Source organism: Geospiza fortis, unplaced genomic scaffold (assembly GCF_000277835.1).
Source record: "Geospiza fortis unplaced genomic scaffold, GeoFor_1.0 scaffold12, whole genome shotgun sequence".
Classification (NCBI taxonomy): domain Eukaryota; kingdom Metazoa; phylum Chordata; class Aves; order Passeriformes; family Thraupidae; genus Geospiza; species Geospiza fortis.
This window is the reverse complement of record NW_005054323.1, coordinates 4,173,998-4,197,027: the sequence shown is the minus strand read 5'-3', so window position 1 is coordinate 4,197,027 and position 23,030 is coordinate 4,173,998. Positions and strand designations below refer to the sequence as shown.

The window sequence follows — 23,030 nt, the reverse complement described above, 5'->3', positions numbered from 1 at the left end:
TGGATATTATATTTTCCTGCTCTTCAGAGCTTAAGATCACATTCTGACATGGTATTTAAGATGTAATACTGAGCATATTTACTCAATCAAAGATATATCTGTTAAATGAACCTCCAGAAGGCTCATTTAAAGGCTCAAATGAGCCTTTAAGACCTGAAGCAGGAAACGTTGACACAAACACTGTTCCAGGTTCATTAGGGAAAAGGAAGGGAGGAGATACTTGGGCTGTGAGCAGACCTTATTGTCTTCATGGCCAAATGGAGAATGCACATGTTGACAGAGGACAGGATACAGGAGGAAGACAGTATTGACATAATATGTGATTTACTCAGCCTGTTGTATGCACATATACACAGCTGCCTCACAGCCCTTGTGCGCTGAGGAATGTCTTTAAGCTGGCAGGTGTCAGATGTTAAGTCAGATGATTCCAGGCAAACCTTTCTCCACACTGATGAATGTTTATTCTAGAAATAAGAAGAGCTCTTTTGTATCATTTTCATATGGTTTAACCACATAAAAATGGCAATAATTTCATTTTCTGAACTAGTTTGGGAGGTCTTTGTCTAGAAAAGTGTTTACTTTTGCTGTGCAATGTTCAATTGTCTTGGCACTGATAGAAGGGACTCTGTCAGCATTAAACCACATCCCTAGATAGTTTTCTTATAACACCTAACACCTTAGAATGATTTGGGGTTTACCATATATGCTGCGCATATGGGAACTAATCCAGAGTAGTCACCTACATAGAGCTTTGGCTCAAGACTACAAGTTCCATCTACATCATTTACTTTTTCCAGACTGATTATGGGCATTCAGAGAGTGTTTTGTTCTGAAGGCTTGTAGCCCTACTGGGGCAGCAGCTAATTCTAGCATCTTATCTTGCCATGAGTAGCTGCTTACTAGCCAGTGCCACTTTCTGATCTCTCTAGCTAGCAGAAGTATTGTCTGATCTCCATTTCTTGTGGCAGTGAGAGGGACATTTCAAAACTGAGGAAACAGTGCACTATTGTCCCGGTTGTTACTCATGATGCAATAATGCCTTGAGGCTCCTGTCAAGCTGAGACTCCCACTGTATGGCTGGTAGAGAAAGAAGAATAAGGTAACATCTCTGCTGTGAGGTGACTACCTAAGCAGGCAGCATGGACAAAATGGACAAAGCACGGGGCGGGGGGGAAAAATGCCACACAAAAAAAAAACCCATACGTCACTTTGTTGTGATTTTATAAATATGAAGTTGAGACACAGGTGGGAGAATGGTATGATCCAGCCCAGTACTTTACAATTCCCTTTGGATTTAGAGGGAATATACGAATATACCCATACTCACAGGGTAGCCCATGTTTCAGCAGTTCTGGTGTCACCGATCTCTGGAGTTCAGCAAAGAGCCAGGAACAAGATCCTGCTCTCTTGATCCTCCAGTTCTTCACCTGAACAATATGATATTGATACCCCTTTTTTTCTATTGAAAGAAAGAAGGAAAGTTCCTTTCTAATTAAAAATTAGATGTTTAGAAATTTACAGGTTTGCATGTTCATGTCACGTGTTGGCATTTTTTAAATAGCCTTAAGCTGATAACAAATGTTTAATTCAAAGACCACAGGAAAGATCTTTGTTAACTATGTCAAGATCATTTCCCTATTACAAATGGCACAGTTAAACTGGTTTTTGAGAGAATCTCTTAACATTTTTAGATTTACAGTAATAGCACGGAATAATCGTCCTGTGGGAGCAACCACAGATTATTGAGTCTTTTTGGCCATTGGAGCTTCAAAGTTGTTCCCTTTCTTTTATTCAGGGGAGCTGTGAGTATTTACATTTTAAAATGCACTGACCATGATAACTGCAGAAACTGTTTGCTGATGTGGAATTAAACATATGCATAAGCATTCCTTAAATAAGCCTAATTTATTTAATGAGAATGTTCCAGAAAATAGCACTTTGTTATTGGTCCTTTAGCAATTAGACTTACAATTCATAAAAGTGATGGTAGATCAGATTGTTAGTCTAATTCACAATATATATTGGCTGATAAATTTCTCAGCTGGTGTTTTTCTACTCATAAGATCTGTCCATTACTAATTCACTTTGTTAGTTTCTAGTTCCTGGAATATCAGTAGAGTTATGTATCTATATCCTGAAGAGGATGAAAAAAATTTGAAATCTGTTTCATATTAAATACAGTTGTTGAAATATTTTTAAAGTCTAGTTTGGGCTTACATACATAAACACTACTTAGATATTTAGGAGGTGGAGATGGACAACTGGTGAACTGACAATCCTAGAGCTAGAACAAGCCAGGGGTTTAGTAGCATAAATGCACCAAGGTCCTACTGTATGATAAGGCTATATTTTTATGTTGTTTCTGTTACCACATGTTGGTACAGGTTTGGTTGGTGGCGAAGGAGAAAGGAGAAGGGATAAAATGTATGTTTTGGACCAAAACTATGCAATTCTTTCACCAGGTTCTGGAAAGTAATATGGGAAGTAGCAAACAGGACTTTCAGCTGTTCTATAAACTAGCAAGTATGCAGATTGTTCCTAAAGTCTATACCTTAACAGCAGCCACAGTCAGTTTACAAAGATACCACAAGTTCCACTTGTGCAAGGTTTCTTTAGCTTCATTCTGTAACTACTCTATTCAGCCTTTAAAGTGTAAGATTGTTTCCTACTTGAGTTTTAATTCTGGTATTGACATATGCATATAGGACATTCTCTTTTATATGCCCTGTGCATTGGAAGAGTCAGTATGGCCAAAACACCCAGAAGAAAAGATAGACAGAGGAATTCACAGCTAAGTACCATGTGAACTAGGACAGGACATATTTCAGTTAGCATTGTGTAACACTCTACAGTAGGGACAAAACAGCATTACTACAGAAAAACAGCATTATGTGTATATTTTTATTATCTCCAACAGTACAAGTATTCTAGAAACCAATTGGTAAATTTAATAGGAGAATATTAATTCAAAGTGTTGCAAGCACCTTTAGCTGTTATAAAATAATTCTACAGGCCTGTAATTCTATAAGATTATCAGTGGTTTTCTCTCTGCTTCTTAGGACATTGAAATTCATGTAATATCATTTATGCGTTCAGTTATTTGCACATCCGTACTCCACTTTACACGTCTGCTTTACTCTACATTCTTTACTTTCCATCTGTGAATAAGTCACTTGGGACTATGAAAGTACAAGGGTAAGAAGTATTTGACCTCACAGTTCTTGAGCTCCTCAAAGGAAACTCCTCTTTAATGCATCTAGAAAGAGTAGTGAAAAAAACAATGTTAGTTATGGGAAGTGTAACAGATGCAACCTGCAACATTCAGAAGTTTTAAACACAAACAATTCAGAAAAACAAATCCTTTTTCTTTATGGGAACATAGCATTTCTTTCTGGAAGAAGAAACAGACACCCTCTTCTGAAAAAGCCAAGATGTCCAAAGGGTTTATGTGGCTTGTTAGCCACTGAGATGTGAATTACCAACAGAAACATTTTGCATTTAACCAATAACAAACAAAATGTTGCTGGAGGCAACAGCTACTGCCAGCACTTGAAAAAAAATTCTGGCAACTAACCATGTATCAAAATAGATTCTGAAATAAGAAAATGCCTTCTCTTCACTACCTACTCAAACATCTTATTTTAGATTGCACCAAAACTGAAGGGTAGATAATATTTCCATTAATTCTGACAATTTCATGGGAAATTCTGGGAAAACCTCTCCCCTCAGATCACTCATATGGAGAACATACTCCAGCTTAACTTAACTGGCTGCCATATGTTACTCCTTTTCCACTGATAAATAGCTCCCAGTACATATGTACAGATTAGTGTCCTTCAGTGTACTATGGCCTGGATAGTGACCACAGGAACTTCAGTATGCAAGATGCATTTGTTATTAGAAAGGGTTAAACAGATTGTTGTCATTGCTACTAACAGAACCAAGAATATTCTCTAAAAGCAAACTACATCATCATTAGTGATTACAGTGAGGCTCAGGATGGATCCATTTATAAAATCAGAGAATGTCACCAGCAGATGGAGCACAGTAGAGGAGCAATGCGCCTTTGGTCCATCAGGATATCATCTAGGGAGGAAAAAAATTTCTTACCTGCTAGCTGTTTAAATATGTTAAGGATGTTATTTGAAAGAAGGGAAACATGCTCAAAAAAAAAAAAAATTATAAAATAAAAAGAGGTTAGAATTGTTCAGTGATTGTAGGAGAGCGCAAGCTTAAATGGTTGAGTGCTGTGTTTGCTAACATCGTATGTTTTACATGCACTGAGCTATTTCCATTGGCTGCAGATCTCAGAGCATCAGAGTGGGTTTTTTCTGCTTCTTCCACAAAATCTGCTACATTCTGCTGACATGCTTCATAACTTTTCTTCATTATCTGCCTCCATCCTATTTGGAGCCTGAGGGTATCTTCCTTCATAATCACCCTCTTTAAGCTTCTGCCTGGATTTGCTTTCTTCAAAGATGGGCTCTCTGAGCCTTCCTTTTCCTGAATTTTTAATTTATTCTCTCTGCAATCGGTTTCAATAATGTCATGTTGGAAATGAAGCTACTCTTCAGACTTAGAAAACACAGCACTATCTGGCTTTCATGCTTTCATTTTGGATGTGGGAGTATATCCAGGTCAGCATTGAGTTTTGCCTGAATTTGCTGGGGAGGCTATTTTCTTGTATTTGCCTTCTGAATATAGGACTTATTTTTTTGTATACATTTTTACATATCTCTGAAGTGCTTTCTAGCTGACACATGAGTGGAAGGCCTAGTGTTTTAAGGAATTTTCTGCATTTAGCTGACAGAATTAGGGGTTGTACCGTTCAAATAGCAGAAATCTGGTTTTAAGGTGATGAACACTGAAATACAGTTATCAACAATCCTGTTGATGTGGGATTTACATAGCTAGTTCAGGATTTACCTCAGTGACAGGTGTTCATCCAGGGGTTAAAGATGATCCCCTGCTTTCCCATTACATCTCTCAAAGCTTTAGTACCTCCTATCTCAACAGCCTGGAAAAGTCAGTCAGGAATACTAAAGAAATTTGTGCTCAGCGTTTCAGTTTTACATTCCTTTCACTAAATTTCTGTTATTATCTTCCTTTATTTTTTGTTCAAGATAGTTGGAGAAAATAAGTTAATTAAATCCACTCTATTTTGAAATACATTGTCCATGCTCCTATAGACAAAAAATAAATCCTACTGTCGGCCACAAAACATTTCCTGTGATATTGCAGGAATCCCAGAGACTTGCAGTCCAAGAACTTCTGACAAGAGATGAAAATGCAGAGATGAAACCTGCAAATATTCATCTTAGCCTCATTCTCCACCTACCAGAGGGACATTGATCTGAGAAGGAAAATTCCCTTCCATTTACTATTTCTTCATCTGTCATAATAAGAGAAAAATTAAGGTGATTTTTTTCTGTGCTTAAGATTGTTTCTGCTGACCCCTTCACAGATGGGAGATTGGGAATTGGAGCACTTGCAGTCTTACCTGTGGGGTTGGTTTGCAGACACGAGATGTCTTCTGTTCTCATCTACTATCAAGAGAGACCAACGAGACTGTGATTTTGGCAGATGAATCGTGCTCTAAACCCAAGCCATCCCTCGTGCAAGCCTGTAATCGCTTTGACTGCCCACCCTCCTGGTATCCTACAGAATGGCAAGAGGTAAGAATATGTGTAACCTCATTTTATGACTGCCTAAAGCCCTCATTGCACACATTTCAGTGCTCAGAGGGCTGGAGCACCCCTCCTATGAAGACAGGCTGATCAACTGCAGTAGAGAGGGCTCCAGGGAGAGCACAGAGCAGCCTTACAGCTTATCAGGTGTGCTCCCAAGAAAGCTGAAGAGGGACTTTTGACAAGGGTGTGAAGCAATGGGGCAAGGAGTAATGGATTTAAACTGAAAGAGGGTAGATTTAGTTTAGTTATTAGGAAAAAATGTTTTAGTGTGTGGGTAGTGAGGCAGTGAAGCAGGTTGCTCTGGGGAGATGGTGGATGCCCCATTCCTGAAAGTGTTCAAGGCCAGGTTGGATGTAGCTTTGAGCAACCTGGTCTAATTGAAGGTGTCCCTGCCTAGTGGGGTCAGAGGGGGGATGGAGTGGGGTGGAACTAGAAGAACTTTTAGGTTCTTTCCAACACAAACCATGCTATGATTCTATGGTTTAACTTTAGCCCATCAACAGGAATCATTAATCATTCTGACAAGCCATTAAAAAACTGCAAAGTGTGCATTTTTTGTTCTTAAAAAATGCATCTGTGTTTCCAGAAGTAAATAATGACTGTAGCTATTTCTAATGCAAAGTTATTGGAAAATCTTAACAGCTGGCTATAGATTTCAAACAAAAATATCTGGAATATATTGGTCAGCTGCAGGGGACTGGACTTGGGTGAGCTATGTCTAGGTTTCTAGGAATACTAAACTAGAAGGATTAAGGATAAAAGAGTCTTTAAAGCATTTTGAGTACTTCATATGTTCTCAAATAATAATTTAGTTTGGTACAAGATACATTCCTCATGCTTCAGAGTAAGAAATGTGTGTTAAACACTTCCTGTTGGGAGATGCATGGTTTATTACACTAATTATAAAAATTCCTATCTACACAATGGTCGGTACAAGGCTTTCCATTTTTAGAAAGTACTCTAAAATGAATTAATTTGCTGAAATCTGGTTGCAAATACTTGTGTAATTCAAAAGACTTAAAGATGTTTCTTTAAATGGTTGTAATACTACAGTTTTAATAATGCCACTGCAGGAAGAAAGGATCTTGCACTGATGTCAAGAATAAAGGAAAAATTTGCTGTGTGGTATAGGTGTAAGCAAAATATCTGTTTAAATCTTCATTTTTGGTGTGTGCAAGTCTTCATTCTATCCCATGTGAAAACCATTAGCATTTTGCATAGTTCTTACATATGCAAATGTAAGTTACATAGTTCATACATATGCAGTTCTTACATATTGAGAGTCCATATATAAAATCTGGTCTTTACTTAACACCCAGTGAGATATTAATGTACTCACTTAATGAACTTGGTTAGTCCATGAAGCTGGGAGAGCTTTGGGTTTGGGCAACCAATCCAGTAAGAAATATTTATTCCAGTCTGATGGTCTGTCAAAGCTTGGTAATGAGCCTATGGCTTTAGTCCTCTGTTTAAAACAATTCAGTGATATTTCATGATTTAATTTGTCTAGTCATACTCTCACACATGTATATACTTTGCTGTACTTTCAAAAATTTCTGAACTATAGGTGTAGTAGATGTTACATTTGCAAATAGCAAATAGTATTCTACTAGTTCATAACATAATAACAGAAGTCAAGCTTTTTAAAGTTAGGATATGCTAGAAGGAGCACCTGTGCTTGTCAAAGTCCTATAACTGGCCACAGTCCTTACAGAAAACAATTTTCTGTAAGTATATGTGAATAATCAGAAGAGATACATGTTATAGTATGTGAAAAAATGTATTTTCTGCTAACAGTGACATTAGCTATAGGCCACACTAGAATGATACCAAATTGTTTCTGCTCGAGCTATCTCCAAACAAATTTTTTCCAGATTGTAACATCTTCCTCAACAGTTTAAACATGCATACTTTCATCTGTCTAAAGTAATTTTTCCAGCTGTTCAAAGGCTCTCAAATGCTGTCTCTTTGAAAGGTTTAGCAGATCCTAGTGACAAGGAAGCTTGACTAAGTATAAAACCTTTAACAACTGTGTTAATAAGAAATTAAAACTATTTGTTCACAGGTTCACATTTGTAGTAGCTGGTATCTTCTCTGGGCGAGAGAGAACCTGTGCTGTGATTCATTGCTATAGCTCAGTAAAGGTCATATGGCAGCTCTTCTGCCTTACTTCATAGACTTTTCAGGCTGGGCACTGAATATTTGCTGTGCTTACCTTTCACTGGAGGAAAATGGCACCAAAAATGTGTTTCTCTACCTGCTGTCTTCTGCTTCTGTTCAGATGAGTACTGTACCAGAAAAAAAACTCTAATCCATCAAAATCAATTTCCATTCTTCCATTTCTTAAGGATGTCTGCGTTCCGTCTTTGCAACACCGTCATCTTTACAGATATTTCCACTCTGCAGGAAAGCCAGACCTTGCAGCTCAGTCTCATGCAGGTTTTCCATCTGAAAACCTTGTGGCTTGTGCATTACACTTAGGGATTTTTATAGATGTTGGCTTCTGAGATGTGGAAAGAAAACATTTGGAAAGGATGTGAGTGGCTGAGACAACTTCTGGAGGTGACCCCCAGTCAGGAAGAAAAACTGCTGTAGATCACTCCAGCAGAAGAAAACCTGAAGAAGAATTTATTTCCTTGCTTTAAGGGAACCGCAACACCTCCCATCTCTCCAGGCTCCTCAAAGAATTCCCCCCACACAGGGAGATGAAGGGCCCTTCAGGAAGGTGCCTTCCTTACCCAAGGGAAGGTACTTTAAAGCTTCACCAGCATGAAAGTGTAAAATCTGTTCTCCACACAGCCCTGATTTCAATACATTTCTTTGGCCTTATCAGTTAAGTTTGTGGTGCTTTTCAGAACACTCACTCACACTGGTTCAATGCAAACACACACACACACAAAAAAAAAAAAACTCCAGAAGATTTAGACTCTAATTACCAGTGTTTTCTTTTCTGAGCCTTGTTTGTTTGTAAGGAAGGATTGTCTGAATTAAATGCCATTCAAAGCCCCAGTATTTCTGGTAGACAAACACACAATCATTATCAGTGTTGTAACATTTAAAAAAAATTTAAAACATCTTTTTACATATTTCAGACTATTTCTTTTTAAATATTTCTGTGTCTTAACTAAATGCACTAGAATCTTCATAATTTTCAGTGATGTGCTTCTGGAGCAGCGTTTAAGCTTTCATTTTACAAGGTCCTATACATATCTGTTCTGCATACCTGAAATGGGAGACATCCATTAGTAAATCTTCATCCGTCTTTTTTTATTACTGAATTAAGTGCTATAGTCTCAGTCCCAGCATTCTTCATTTGCTCCAGTGCTGTCTTTGCTTCAAAGATAATTAGAACAATGACTTTAAAACAAAGTCAGCATGGGAAAATCGGTAGTATTTTCTTATATTTTCCTTTCTATTTCTAATCCATACCATAAATGTCTCTTCTAAATCTTCAAGTGTCAGGCCTTAAAAGAAACTGAGAGACTGTATGAGAAAAAACCGTTTAATCCTTTTGCAAGTGCTTTATCTCACTGTGGAATCTTAGCAGAGAATTCATTTTTGACAGTAAGGAAAAAACCTATATTGTGGTATACCTTGAATAGAGAGCAGTGTAAAATTAAACCACATGGGAGACCATGGAAACAAACCTGGGGGTCCTGGTTGATGGCAAGTTGAACATGGGTCAGCAGTGCCCTGGCAGCCAGGAGAGCCAGCCCTGTCCTGGGGGGCATCAGGCACAGCATCTCCAGCTGGGCAAGGGGAGGGGATTGTCCTGCTCTGCTCTGAGCTGGGGCAGCCTCACCTCCAGTGCTGGGGGCTGGTTTGGGTGCCGCAATATGAGAAAGAAATTAACCTATTGGAGAGAGTCCAAAGGAGAGCAGTGAGGATCATGAAAGGCCTTGAGGGGAAGCGGCTGTATGAGGAGTGGCTAAGGTCACTTGGTCTGTTCAGCCTGGAGGAGACTGAGGGGAACCCTCATCGCAGTCTACAATTGCCTTGTGGGGGGGAAGGAGGGGCAGGCACTGATCTCTTCTCTGGGGTGACAGTGACAGGACCCAAGGGAATGGCCTGGAGTTGTGTAAGGGGAGGTTTATGTTGGATATCAGGAAAAGGTTCTCCCCCCAGAGGGTGACTGGGCACAGGAACAGCTCCCCAGGGAAGTGGTCGCAGCAGCAGCCTGACAGAGTTCAAGAAGTGTTTGGACAGTGCTGTCAGGCACGTCGTGGGACTCTTGGGGCTGACCTGTGCAGGGACAACACTATGTAAGTGAATAAAGTCCAAGAAGCAAGAAAAGATACAGTTTGTCTTATCTCTGGCAGAGTTGGAAGGGCAAAGATATGATAAAACTCCTTAGGCAACGTTGGAATAATACTTTTAATCATATTTTTCTTCCTCCTCAAGAATGAATTTTTCTTAAAAAAGAGGCTGATAGACATTTTCTTCTGTTGAAAACTAATGTTTTTCTTGCTTATTTTTTTGGAAGCCTTTGAGTTTTGTACCATTCAAAATAAGTAAGACAAAAGTTAATTTTACACATTAAAAGAAACCAAATATAAAAATGTCTTTCTGTGCTTCCTTTCTGTCTTTCAAAGAAAATGTTTATCCTAAATATTCAGGCTAGCATTAAAGTTCATGCAGTTCTTTATGTCAGAGAGAAGGGCCTTTCATGACTGCAAGATTTTTTTAAAACACTCCCTTTTTAACTGCTTAAGTATACTTTTTAATACTTCTCCATATTATTGTCTGTTTCTCTTGAATAATTGCCGTGTCACAAGCTATAAGCAACTCCTGGTCAATGTAATGCAAGCTCCCTCTTTCCTTTGCTAGAAGAAAGGAGAAAAGGAGTTGAGCTGGCTGAACTGAGCAGAACTGGGAGCCTGTTACCAGCCTCAGGAAAAGGATCCTCGGGGAAAAAGGCTGAGCAACTAAAATTTACAGAAAAATATTCAGGAGAACTACTAAATTTGCTTACTCAAGATTTCCTGCCCTGCTTAAGTAGAAAAATGGATGCAGAGAGGGATATTTACATTAAAGACAGAGGGGAGATGTATTCTCTGGATATTAATAATCTCAATTTACTTATCTACTGCTGGACAAGACTTTTCCACTCTTTCTGACATGGTTAGTGTCAGAGCTCAGACACAGATGTTACTATTTAGATTTTCCATATCAAATGCAATTGTCTCATTTTCCAGGTGGAGAGGACAAATTTCCCACCTCCATACTTCAATGCTGACTAACTGACTGTTTCCATGTCTTTTGAAAGAATACCTTAAAACAGAATACTTCAGAAATACTGAAACAGTTTCTCTAAATACTAGCAAACTAAGCTGCTCCCCTTTTCCAAAATAAATTTGACATTTTTAAAAGCAGTTTACTTCGAGGTCTCTGAAATTTTTGTTCTATGTTTTGTATTTGGCCAAGACCAAGTGTTCATTTCTACCCTAATTCACAAGAAATTTTTGCAGCAAGGAGGGTCGTGAGGGTATAGTGTGAAGTGGCTGTCTTTCTTTTCTCACAGTGTTCACAGACCTGTGGTGGTGGTGTCCAGAGGCGAGATACACTTTGTAAGCAGCGCCTGGCAGATGGAAGCTTGTTAGAGCTGCCAGAAACCTTCTGCCCCACGCCAAGGACCATCACACAACAAGCCTGCAAAAATGAGGATTGTCCCAGTGAATGGCTTCTCTCTGACTGGACACAGGTATACTATTTGTGTGCATGAGCATTGTGCAGATCTTGGAGATGAAGTTCCTAAGCCAGTTGGGATAGCGGACCCAAATAACGTCAGACTCCACAAAGCATGTTATGCCCAGTTTGTCTTGTAATCTGTCCTCATCATCCTGGTTGGGGATGTTATCACTCCATGTTCCTCTGTGGTGTCTGTCTCCACAGATGTGCTCTAGCCATCTGACCAAACCTTTAAGACCCTTCTGGTGTAAACAATACATCCCCTGCTCCAAACAATAAATCCCTGCCTCTGTCCCTGCCTATGCTTATTATTTCATACAAGGCATCGATGAAGAGTAATCTTTATTACCCTAGGCAACGTGCTCTTTGTTGCCAAAATCTAGCTGTTCTGATCTCAATAGTCTTTTCCTCTTGGGGCCACTCCAACCCTTTCCTATGATGAAGACAATAGAAAAGAAGAGGAAGGGAGGGAACAGGAGAGGAAGGGAATGGAAAGGGGAATGGAAAGGAGAAGGGGAAGGGGAAGGGGAAGGGAGGAGAGATATTATAAAAATATAATTTTCTTTATAAGGTCAAAGCAAGGGCAAAGGTTCAAGGCAGTAAGCATGAAAATGATTCCACATCTTGCAGTCTCTGCCACCACTCTTCCAGTCCTCTTTCACGGAAGGTAGCGGAAATTATGTTGTGGAAGTTGTAAAAGAAATGCCAATCACCCTACAGAGCTGTCCCACCTGCCCATCTGTCTGGGCATTTTACACAAATTAGTGGATGTTTTCATAAAGTCTTCTGCCAGGAGACACATAGCCATTCTGGCAGTGTAGATGGTAATTACAGCGCTTTACCCATTTTCTAGTTCCTTTTACAGACTGCTGCTTTGTTCCAGTGCAAAGACACTGTCTGTATTTCTTTTTCCACAATGCTATATGCATAAATATGAAACTGAATAGTCATGATGAAGTCCGTCAAACCATGTCCACCTATGCAACAAGCACTGCAGTCTGGTATTAGAGGGTTTATACCATTCTGTGTAGGCCGTGTGTAGTAACTACAAGGCTGAGGTAATTAATTGGTGACTAAAATATTCATCCCTTTATTATTCCTAAAGGGATTTGCAACAGCAAAGCCTAAAGATTAAGTTCAGGCTGGATTTTATCTGGCCCAGAATGCAACTGTGATCTGCAATTCAGACATGAGCTGGAATTTTTCCAGCCAGCAGACACAGACACATAGAAACAAAGCTTAAAGACTGGCTTCGTACTGTAGCACAGTACCATTAAAACAAGAGACACCATCTGACAGAAAAGAAGCGGTAACAAGATCATGGAAAGAAATTAAGCCTTACAGGACAGAAAATAACAAGTATTTAATCTGCTTACTGTGCCTGCACTGTTTGTAACTGCATGGTCAGATGCTGCTCTGCTTTATTCTGCTGCAACATTTTGAAAACTGCAACTGCTTTATCCTGTGGTGTGTGTATGCAATGTGGATATGGGAGCTGAGGAAGGAAGTGTGTGACATGGAGCACCTTTTTCATTTCTGCTAATGTCTCTCATCCTGTTCCTAGTGTTCAGTGAGCTGTGGAGAAGGCACACAGAGTCGAAATGCTATTTGCAGAAAGATGCTGAAAACCGGGGAGTTTGTTATCATCAATTCCTCACTCTGCCTCCCTTTGCCATTCTCATCCTTGATCAGGCCCTGTTCACTAGGCCCCTGTGCAAGTAAGTGGAAAAGGTGTTTGGCAGTGTCTGGGGAAAAGGGATTGGAAGTGCTTCACTAAGAAATCCATGCTATTTCCTGCCTCACAGCCTTCTTTCACGCTAGTATTACTCAGTCTTGTGGAGTGGGTTTTTCTGTCTGTAAATAAGTCAAGCCAGTGGAGAAGTGCTGCAGATTTCACTAATGGAGCTGGATATGAGCCAGTGTGCTGGAAGGGAACTACTAGTTCCTGGAAGAACTGGCTCAAAATTCTGACCAAAATCTAGATCTGAATTTCACAGCTGGAATGTAGAGGTTCAGAGACACAACACAGCAGCTGGAGGGCTGGAGCAAATAAACTATCTGCTAGAACAGCTGCAAGGAAGATGGTTGGTAAGGGATTTTGCCAACGATCATTTAGAAACCTGTTATTTCATTATGTCACTCAAAATCCTCTATGACCTGAGATTGCTGATGAACCATGCAACACAAGTTAGATTTATGTTGGTAGTATTTTATGTTGGTAGTTCGTGAATTTGTTTTTGCCCATCGCAAGTCCTCCTATATACTCTTCCCTAGTCTACAGTAAACCAACTGGATATGTGAAAGTCAGCCTAGCTTCAGCTTGCCTCTGAAACTGCTGAATGTAAGGGTATGTAGGAAGAAAAGATGATCTGATATTTAGAACTAAAGCTTGGACCAAATTTTACGTGGTATTTACTAGTAATATGCCTATGCAGCTTAATTTAGTGCTTCATACTAAAGATCTCTGACACAGAGATAAGAAAACCAGAAGAACACACTGAACTAGTGAATTTTAATAGTATTTACCATGTTTTTAAGCCTAGCCCAGAGAGTTTTTTCCTGTCCAACATTACACCTTGAGGTAGCAAGACTCTCATTCTACCTTACTGTTGTGAGCTGCAAGATCACGTTGCCTTTGAAGGTTTGGATGATAAACATTTGTCTATTTAGTGCATTTCTTAAATAACAGTCTTTGTTTAAAAACTTTAACAAGAACTATGTTTCTGCTGAAGTTTTCTCTCTCCCGTAAAGCTTTTTTCCCTGGCTATTTGGTTTCTGCATATACTCTAGGCTACTTTCACATTGCTGAAGTGTGTCTTGTTATTCCTCTTATTTTGATTGTTTTAGTTTAATGTCCAGCAACTGGTGTCCAGTTTCTCCCATTACTGTCTAGTGGGCCAAATGCTGCCCACAACAATGTAAACTAATTGCTTTGTTTAATGGTATCATATACTAATTATATAATGATATTTCAGGGCACAACAGACCGGCTCATAAACAAAGCCCCCATATTATGGCCGTAAAGCAAGTTTACATCCAGACAAGGAAGCAGAAGAAGCTGCACTTCATTGTGGGTGGGTATGCCTACCTGCTACCCAAAACTTCTGTTATTCTCCGATGCCCTACCAGAAGGTTCCGGAAATCAATGATCACTTGGGAGAAGGATGATAAGAGACTTGTCAGTTCAGCTCACATCACCATCGCACCCTTCGGGTACATGAAAATCCATCATCTGAAACCTTCAGACACTGGGACATACACCTGCACAGCAGGGCCAGCCCGGGAGCATTTCATAATTAAACTGATTGGAAGCAACAAGAAGATCATTGCTGGGCAGCCAGTTGGTATTGGGGAGGAAGAAGCCATGAGAAAGGCCGGTTTGAACGATGCCTTGCGAACAGAGGATAAACATCTCAATGGGATTTTCTTCAATGGCAGCAAGGCTGAAAAGCGAGGCCGCCTTGCTAACCCCAGCAGATGGTATGACAATATTGTCTCGAGGGTGCTACAGCTCAGGGGCTGGCCACCGGAAAGTTTGGAGTCCTGGGAAGCCCAGGAGTCTGTGGAGAGAAATGCATCCTCAGAAGAGGACCAGAGCCAGGATCGTAGCTTGCCATTTACTATGGTTGCAGAGCAGAAACACTTGGATGATATCATAAGAAATTTGTCTCACCAGCCTGAGGAGCTTAAAGATATCTACACTGAATATCTTCTTGTGCACCTGGCTCGTGAGGTTTTCAGGAGCTACTTGGACCACGAGGAATCTGTCCTCAAAGCACCAAGGCGAAAAGCTGATTCAGCCTCAGTGGAGTACCCTTTCCACAGACGTGTTTCTGGATTTACCAGCTCCCTGAGGACATCATCTGCTGAAACATTTATTCCCACCTCTGTAGACCTGGCAAATGGTTTGCACAGGCCTCATCAAAAGCCTGCCATCCTCCGAAAGATTTCAGCAGCACAACAACTTTCTGCTTCAGAGGTTGTCACCCACCTGGGACAGACAGTGGTTCTAGCAAGTGGCACACTGAGTGTGCTGCTTCACTGTGAAGCAGTGGGAAACCCAAAGCCCACCATCAGCTGGGCTAAGAATGGAGAGGAAGTGAAATACAATGATAGGTAAAGCATGTTATTTAACTTTTAAGAAAATAATTTATATTTTGACTCATCACTTTCCATGTGTTACTGCCTGTCAGTCCCATGGACAAAACCATGTTTTGCTGTAGTCTGATTTCATAACAGAAAGAAGGGCAAGTGCATGTGAATTGGTAAATGGGTTAAACAGGGCACTGTAAATCTTCAGCAAGGTCTGGATGCTGGGTCAGACTGGTGTGGCAGACAGGAACCTTACTTCTGTTTGAGTAAGTAAAAAATAACGGATTGTAAAGTACTAAAGGACGTAAGTGCCTAATACAGTGAACAGAGCACTCTGCATCCAGAAACTGGGAGTCTTAGTTTATTTTCCCATCTGAAGGCAGAGATTTTTGCTATGAAGATTGATACAGATATAAGAAAACTGGGCATTGGTTGTTGCTATTATCCTCTGTTGGAGCTGAAATTGCATTTCTCCTAGGGCCACAGGAGGGCTTGACAGACGTGGTTGCAGTAAGAGAAGACAGAGGAGATGAGCCTTTTGCCTTCCACATATATATCCATGCATTAAACTGCCCCAGGATAAACTTAAAAGGGCATTACAATCACCATTTACTGTGTATGTTCTGATGAAGGCTTTAAATTGTGGAACCACACCTCATGGCTCTCTGCAGCTTTGCTGTCGTCTCAACAGACGGATCATTTAGCATTTGTCTTCCCATGTGAATTGGTGAATCCTAACCTGTTTAAATTCCAGAACACTGGTCCCAGATGTAACCTGAGAACTTGACATAACAAAATGCTTTTATCAGTATACCACAAAAATTATGCTGTTTTTCCTTCAGGTGGCTGTCCGCATTATTCGTTTGTGTGGAAGAGCACACAGAAAGAGGTTATTATCAGTATAAGTTGTATGTTTAACTGTGCTGATAACATACGTTCTTCTCATGTGTATGCTTGGGATTTTATATTTTGGTTCTGTTCTGTGAGAAATCATTATATAAGAACAGGAAAAGACTGTAGTAGGCAGTAATAATGAGCAACACAGTACAACAAATTTGTTGAGGGATCTGCTAGCAACTCCTTCTGCACAAGATACTGACCTCATCTAAGACATACATGTAGTCGTAAGATCATGGGAAAAGATGGAGTCAAGACAAAAATTAATTTCCAGTGTGGTGCCCTTGGATCATCCAATAAAATCTTGATTTAGGTAAAATTGCCCCTTCTATACAGTTATGAAATTATTTTCTTAACTTCTTCTTTATTTTGACTATTTAATTAATGGAAAAGTAATTGCTTTCTATAATGATCTGAGTTTCCTGGTTCTTGCCTCTCTGTTTGAAGGCTAATAAGTATATTAAATCGAACACCAAAAAAATCCCCAAGAAAACCAGTAGCTTTTCAAGGGTAGGTGTCACTGAGAACAAGAATGTACCTCTGGTGGAAATCACGTACAGTCATAATCATGACTTGGACATACAGAATCCCTTCATTTGGATATATTCCTGTGAAAATATCTGTAGGCCACCGCCAAAACAAGTTTCATATCTAAATTTTCATCTATTGGTTATATCCCATTAGAATTGGGCCATTAAGTTGAGGATTTTTCTCTACTTGAAATGACTGTAACTTCTGTGGCATCCATGAAAGGGAAGGGATGTTACATGAAGTTGATGTATGAGGAATGCTGAACACTACAGTCATGCAAAATTGGCAAGTTTCTTTCATATCCTATAATCTTTCATGGTATCACAACGTGTAGATTAATTTAGCTGGTAAGAGACACTTACACGATTCCTGAAGTTTCATTTCAGATTTTTTTTATACATAATTTCACAATTATTTTTCAATCCTTTTTCCTTTCCCATTCAGTTTGGCTGAAATAGCCTTAAATGTTGTGTTTTGTTTCTGAATTATCAGTCAGTTGTCTGTGTGCTCAAAATTTTTATAAAAAAGTCTGAGGAAAGTATCATTTCTTTTTCACTTAGTGGCATAAATCATTGACAACTCTTCTTTAAATATTGAGGCAGTTTCTGCTTTATGAAATTCCTTCTGTACTCATCATTTATAGTTCCCTCAGCCTGGTGTGTGGAGGAAGAAATGACCATGCTCTGAGCTTCAGGCACAACTCAACACTATATCTTTAGAGCTAATGGAAATTTAGAAATCGTGGTGTGTAAAAAAATTGTTCTGTGGATTTTTTTGCTGGGTTCTTTTAAAATCAGTATTCTGGTTCTGGCTTAGAATGCTCTTGTTCCTGTCAGTCAGCTGTGCCAATGGAAGCTGCAGTTTAAGCAGACTTAGAGTATACTGCTGTAAACTGCAAGGCCACAGATGTAAACCTGTGGTGGTGTCTGGTATGTCTGAACGGTCCTTCAGGTCTGCAGTTTGTTTTCTTTGTATTTTGCTAACCATTGAATGGAGAAGAGGATTTGCCAGCCCACCTCTGTCTTAATGGGAATCAGGAAATAAATAGAGGTGGGCTTTCTTGTACCAGTATCAGAGAGAGACCCTTCTTCTGAGAATGGCCAGAGAGCAGTGCTGAATTTCCTCGGGTCACACCCCACTGAATATACTGAGATTTCAGAAGCGCTTGGTTGCTATTGCAATTCTTAGAGTATAGGCTGACAGTTTTAGGTTGGGTAACAGCTACCTGTTTTGTGTATACAAACCACTGAGATAAAGGCATTCACTTTTACACATTGCGGCCGTGGATTTTGTCTGAGCCAGTGATGTCCAATAATGATGGTTGGTGTATGGCTCTATTCTCATTGCCCCATTCCATGAGCTGTTTCATCCACCCAGAAGTATGATTCCTACTGCATGGCTATCCTTGCAAAAATTAATTTTCTTTGGCTTTAGTCTAGGTACAGTCACAAAAAGATGCAACCTCGGCCCCCAAAAAATGCTGGTTTTCAGTTACTCAGTAGAATGAAAACACATGGCACAAATAGCTGCAACAGTTGAAAATATCTCTGCTTCCAGTAAAAGACCCCAACTTGTGTCTGCCTATTCAGTCTGAGCGCTTACAGAAAAGTCCACACTCTCTCCTAAGGTTAAAGAGTCAAGTTAACACCAGCGTGGGTTCTGAATGTCGTTTCAGAGCCTACTAGTATCTCTACCAAAGTTTTTTGACTACTGTGTATGTTGGAAGATGTTTTATTTTAAAGAAAATTCAGATTGAATTCCTAAGGAATCAGTTTTAAAAGTGAAAAATCTTTGAGGAATTTGTGCACTCTTTAATAAGCTTGCAAGTATGCTGCAATTTCTGTCACTGGGGATCCATTAGTGCTTGATAATTCAGCTTCTCAAAAACAGACATAAATTTTTTAAAAGGACATGAATCAGCATGTGAACAGTAAGTGGTATGGAGTTAGGTGTTTGCGAGGTGTTTGTTAGGTGTTTGTCTGATTTAGTCATTGGTATATGTCCTGCAAAATATGTTTTTGTCTTGGAGGCAATGCAGTGTGGAGCAACTGAGATGAGACTGATTAAATATTAAGCTGTATGATTTTCTGTCCATAAATGAGATCCTGAAGACATGCTGGTGACATAAAGAATTGCTACAGCTGGCTGTTTTTTTTTCTCAGCCCTGACAAGCAACTCAATACCTAACAAAAATAGCAATCTATGAGCAAATAGGGAATTCAGCCAAAATAATTCTATACAATGATGAATGATAAGGGATCTGCTTTCAAGAAAAGCAGCTATGCCAAATTGTGATGCACAAATAACAGAATTATTGAGAAGAAGAGGACATAATGTTTGTTTGTGGAAAAGGACATTAAAACTTGAGTTGAGAGGATAGGAGGATGGAGCTGTGTTGGAGTTTTATTTTTTTGAAAAGGCAAGTATCTACCTGGACTACCTCTATTTTTAAAATATTTGTGCTGGATCTTGAGGTGACTTAAGCTGACAGAGAGAGGTTTATGTCAGGAGAGGTGATTAATAAAAAACAAATTATGCAGCTTTGTGTTTTGAAAGATGCAATATTAGGCAAGATCTTTCCTCAGCCTGAAAATGTCAGAAACATTAATTAAAACTATTTTAGGAGTCTTGTAAGCATTAGCTTGTTGTAGACTGAAGATCTGCCTACATACTATATCTGTAGACATGCAGACAGAACACACAGAACTTTTAAATGTTACAGGCTGTTATAATTTGGGGCATCTTCTGAAGATTTAATGAATTCCATGTAATGGTTGAAGCAGTCGGTGTTAAACTAAAAATTTATGTGTGAGATAGAGATGCATGCCAGCATTAGTTTGGCACGTTAAAAAATCTATTTGTTGCTGTTGCCATTAGCAGTGACTATCTAGTCAGCCCTGCTTATGACTAAGAAGTAAGAAAAACATCCTTGACAGCAAAAGTGGGAAGGCAATTGTTTCAACCATTGGTGGTTTTTTTTGCCTGTGAAAGCACAGATGCAGTTTTAAAAGTATTAATGTTTGTTTTGCAAATCTGCATTTTTCTAAGCATTTACAAAACTTGTTTAAAAACAGGCATCTCTTTTATTGATAATGACAATTTTTCTTATTGCTCACAAAAGGGTAAAAAAATAATGTTAACTCTGGAATTTTTCTCCTATAATAGATTTTGCTGGGTGGCCCTAATCTGGTTTGGTTTAGAGATCTACCACCCACAGTGTTGTACAAAACTGAATATCCGTGGCCTATTCGTCCATGAGACAACAGCTTTTATTGTGGTGATGGGAGTGTAAAGAAACTCATCAATTCCAGGATCTGTGAGCAGATTTCTATTGCATATGTTTTACAGGCATATCCCTCCCCCAGTTTCACCCTTGCCACCCACTATCAATCACAGCCTCAATTAAGAGTTTACAAGCAACAACTGCTGAAAGTTGCTGATGAGAACAGTAGATTTTATCTTTAAACAAGAGTACATAAGCACAAACCCGTGGACTGAATTCTTACTGAAGTAGGTGTATACCATTGATGCAGCACCCGATTTCAGGGAAAAAGCTTAGCCAGGCTAGCTCACTTTCTCCCTCGGGGCCGTGCCCCCAAGTGCCCGCTCCCTGCCCAGTCACCGACCGGCAAGGGCAGCGGTGCAGCCAGAGGTGGCCGGCAGTTCTGACTGTGGACAGATGGATTGGAGCGCCGAGTGTCGAGATAAAGGAGCAGGAAGGGTCCTTTGTATGCGTCTCCAAGAGGCTTTATTCCTAAGGGGACAAAATACCTCTGAAGGATGCAGTGACAGTAGAACCAAGAACAGTACAATGTTACAAATTTGTAGATCAGATAACACAGTAACCAACCAGGGGAGAACGGAGGAGGAGCACAAGGCGGGATCACATCGCCTCAGGACCAATGAGGGGTACCTAGGGAGAGGAACACTCTCCCAGAATTTATAGGAATCCAGGGATTACGTAGATGACACAGAGGGTTCTAGAACGAGAGGTTGGGATTCCACTTAAATGACAAGGCAGAGGGCAGGGCTACAGTGATGGACATAGAAGGATCGGGAATTAGGGGTAGGTATTTGCACTAAGAGATAGGAAAGGGGGAAAACAACATTGGGCTAAACCAGCTGTGAGGGAGTTGCTAGGAACAAACCATTCAAACCTACTGAATATATTACAACAATAGCCAAAAGGATTATCACAACAAAGATGCACCCCCACATACCAGGACCTCATGAGTTATACCACTGCAAAAGCAGACAGTGGAAAGAAGCAGTTCATAAGAGCACTGAGACCATATTGATTCTGTTTAACCATAGGCAGTACACTGAGCTCATGGTAGGCTGCTCTTACTGGCAGAGGAAACAAACCGTGGGTTCAGCCCAAGGAGGAGCTGAGAACTCCTCTCTATCTTCACTGATTATTAGGGAAGAATCAAGACTGCTGAGTTTGTATAAGCTGCCCATCAATAAAAGAATCTGAACCTTTCAGGCTTTATCACTGACCCTGTGGTTCACTTCACTTCTTTCTGCATAGTGTCAGCATGTTTCATGATTTTTCCCTTGCAATAATTTGGCTTTATCTTGCTATTGCTATTCCTATGCTGCAGAACTGGAAGACAGAAATGCTGAGAAATTCATTCAGCATTAGGCACAAGTGGTACAGCAGAGGAGGTTTCACTGGGTAAATGTCCTGATTACTAAGCAATCTTTCTTTAATGCACATATCAGGAGCAGAGGAACTGGGAAAGAGACTAAAATTTAATTTAAGTAATCACAACTTACAGTCTCAATGTAAGAATTTCAATTTCTTCATAGATTTTAAAATTTAACCTAAAGGCCTGATCTATGAAAAATACTACCTAAACCTAAAAATTCCCAGTATATATGTTCATGTTCACATGGACTAAGAGACTATTACATCTTTCTTTCTTCCTGCTTTGTGCCAGGTTGCTCCTTCAGCCTGATGACTCCTTGCAGATTCTAGCACCTGTGGAAGCTGATGTGGGTTTTTATGCTTGCAATGCATCCAATGCCCTGGGATCTGACTCTGTCTCCATTGCTGTCACACTAGCAGGTAATAGATTAACCTCTGTGATTGCAGGATTGTCTATGTTACTTGTGTGAATCTGGACAGAAGTTGTTTGTGGGGGAACAGATGGCTGCTAAAGCTATGTAATATGCATCAACAGAAGTACACTGGTGAAAACACAGGGTGTGAACTCTGCAAAAACCCAAGGCTTTCATACATAGTTTGTGAGGTTTATGTGTCTCTGCAAGACATAAATGCTTTTTCTTACTTGCATCTGACATGCTCTTAAAACAGTACTTATCCTGGTTATTTGCAGCCTGAACAGATGGATTGCAGGAGTTACTCAGATGTACTAGAGTTATTAGGTGTATTGAGGTGTATTAGGCAAGCAAGAAAACTTCCAGAGCTGAATCTTTTACTGGATCAAACACTGTACTCAATCACAAGCGTGGCTGACACTGTTTCAATTGTAGCAAATAGAGGTTCTCAAAAAATTAGATTCCATGTTTTTATTCCTCTAGTTAAACAGATTCTAAAGCAGACTAAATATCTTGTGCTGGTTTAGAATTCAATTCTAAAGAAAACTCATTCAGATAAAAGCCAGTGGCAAAGGGAGTCAGAAGTGTGAATCCAGCTTCTTCAAGGTTCCCAAGCAGACATGGTCAGCAGGCTCACAACCACATCAGGACTAGCAGAAGGCTGGAGCAGCAAACATGAATGAAGAGCTGTTGAGAAAGATACAGGAACAGAACAGACAATGACAGCTAATGATTGTGACAGGGCAGAGAGGTCTTACAGAGGGAGGATCCTATTTATCACCAAGGCAAAAATAAACGTGCTAAGAATACTGAAAAGCTTATTAATTTTGCAGACTTATCCATTTTACTGGTTCAGCATGTGGAAATGCTTGGAGACTCCCAATGTATGGGCAGCAACCATCAGCTGCTATTGTATCCATGTATGACTAGAGGAAGGAATAGCTGTTGATAAGCTTTAATTAAAAAAAAATTACACCAAATACAGAGAAAATTTCAGTTGAGAGAAGCATAAAGAAAATGTAATAAGGCAACAGTGGATAGCAGTGAAGCTTCGAAAATCAGTAAATC

At 39.8% G+C, this 23,030-nt stretch overlaps 1 protein-coding gene across 1 annotated transcript in view; it reads left to right on the top strand.

The window, feature by feature from the left end:
- ADAMTSL1 (ADAMTS like 1) overlaps positions 1–23,030 on the top strand; it is a 179,912-nt gene that overhangs the window by 119,618 nt on the left and 37,264 nt on the right. The window contains exons 17-21 of the mRNA XM_031056859.1: positions 5,465–5,675; positions 11,212–11,391; positions 12,943–13,096; positions 14,354–15,494; positions 21,842–21,969. Coding sequence (XP_030912719.1) covers positions 5,465–5,675; positions 11,212–11,391; positions 12,943–13,096; positions 14,354–15,494; positions 21,842–21,969 — 1,814 coding nt within the window. The remainder of the gene's footprint in view (positions 1–5,464; positions 5,676–11,211; positions 11,392–12,942; positions 13,097–14,353; positions 15,495–21,841; positions 21,970–23,030) is intronic.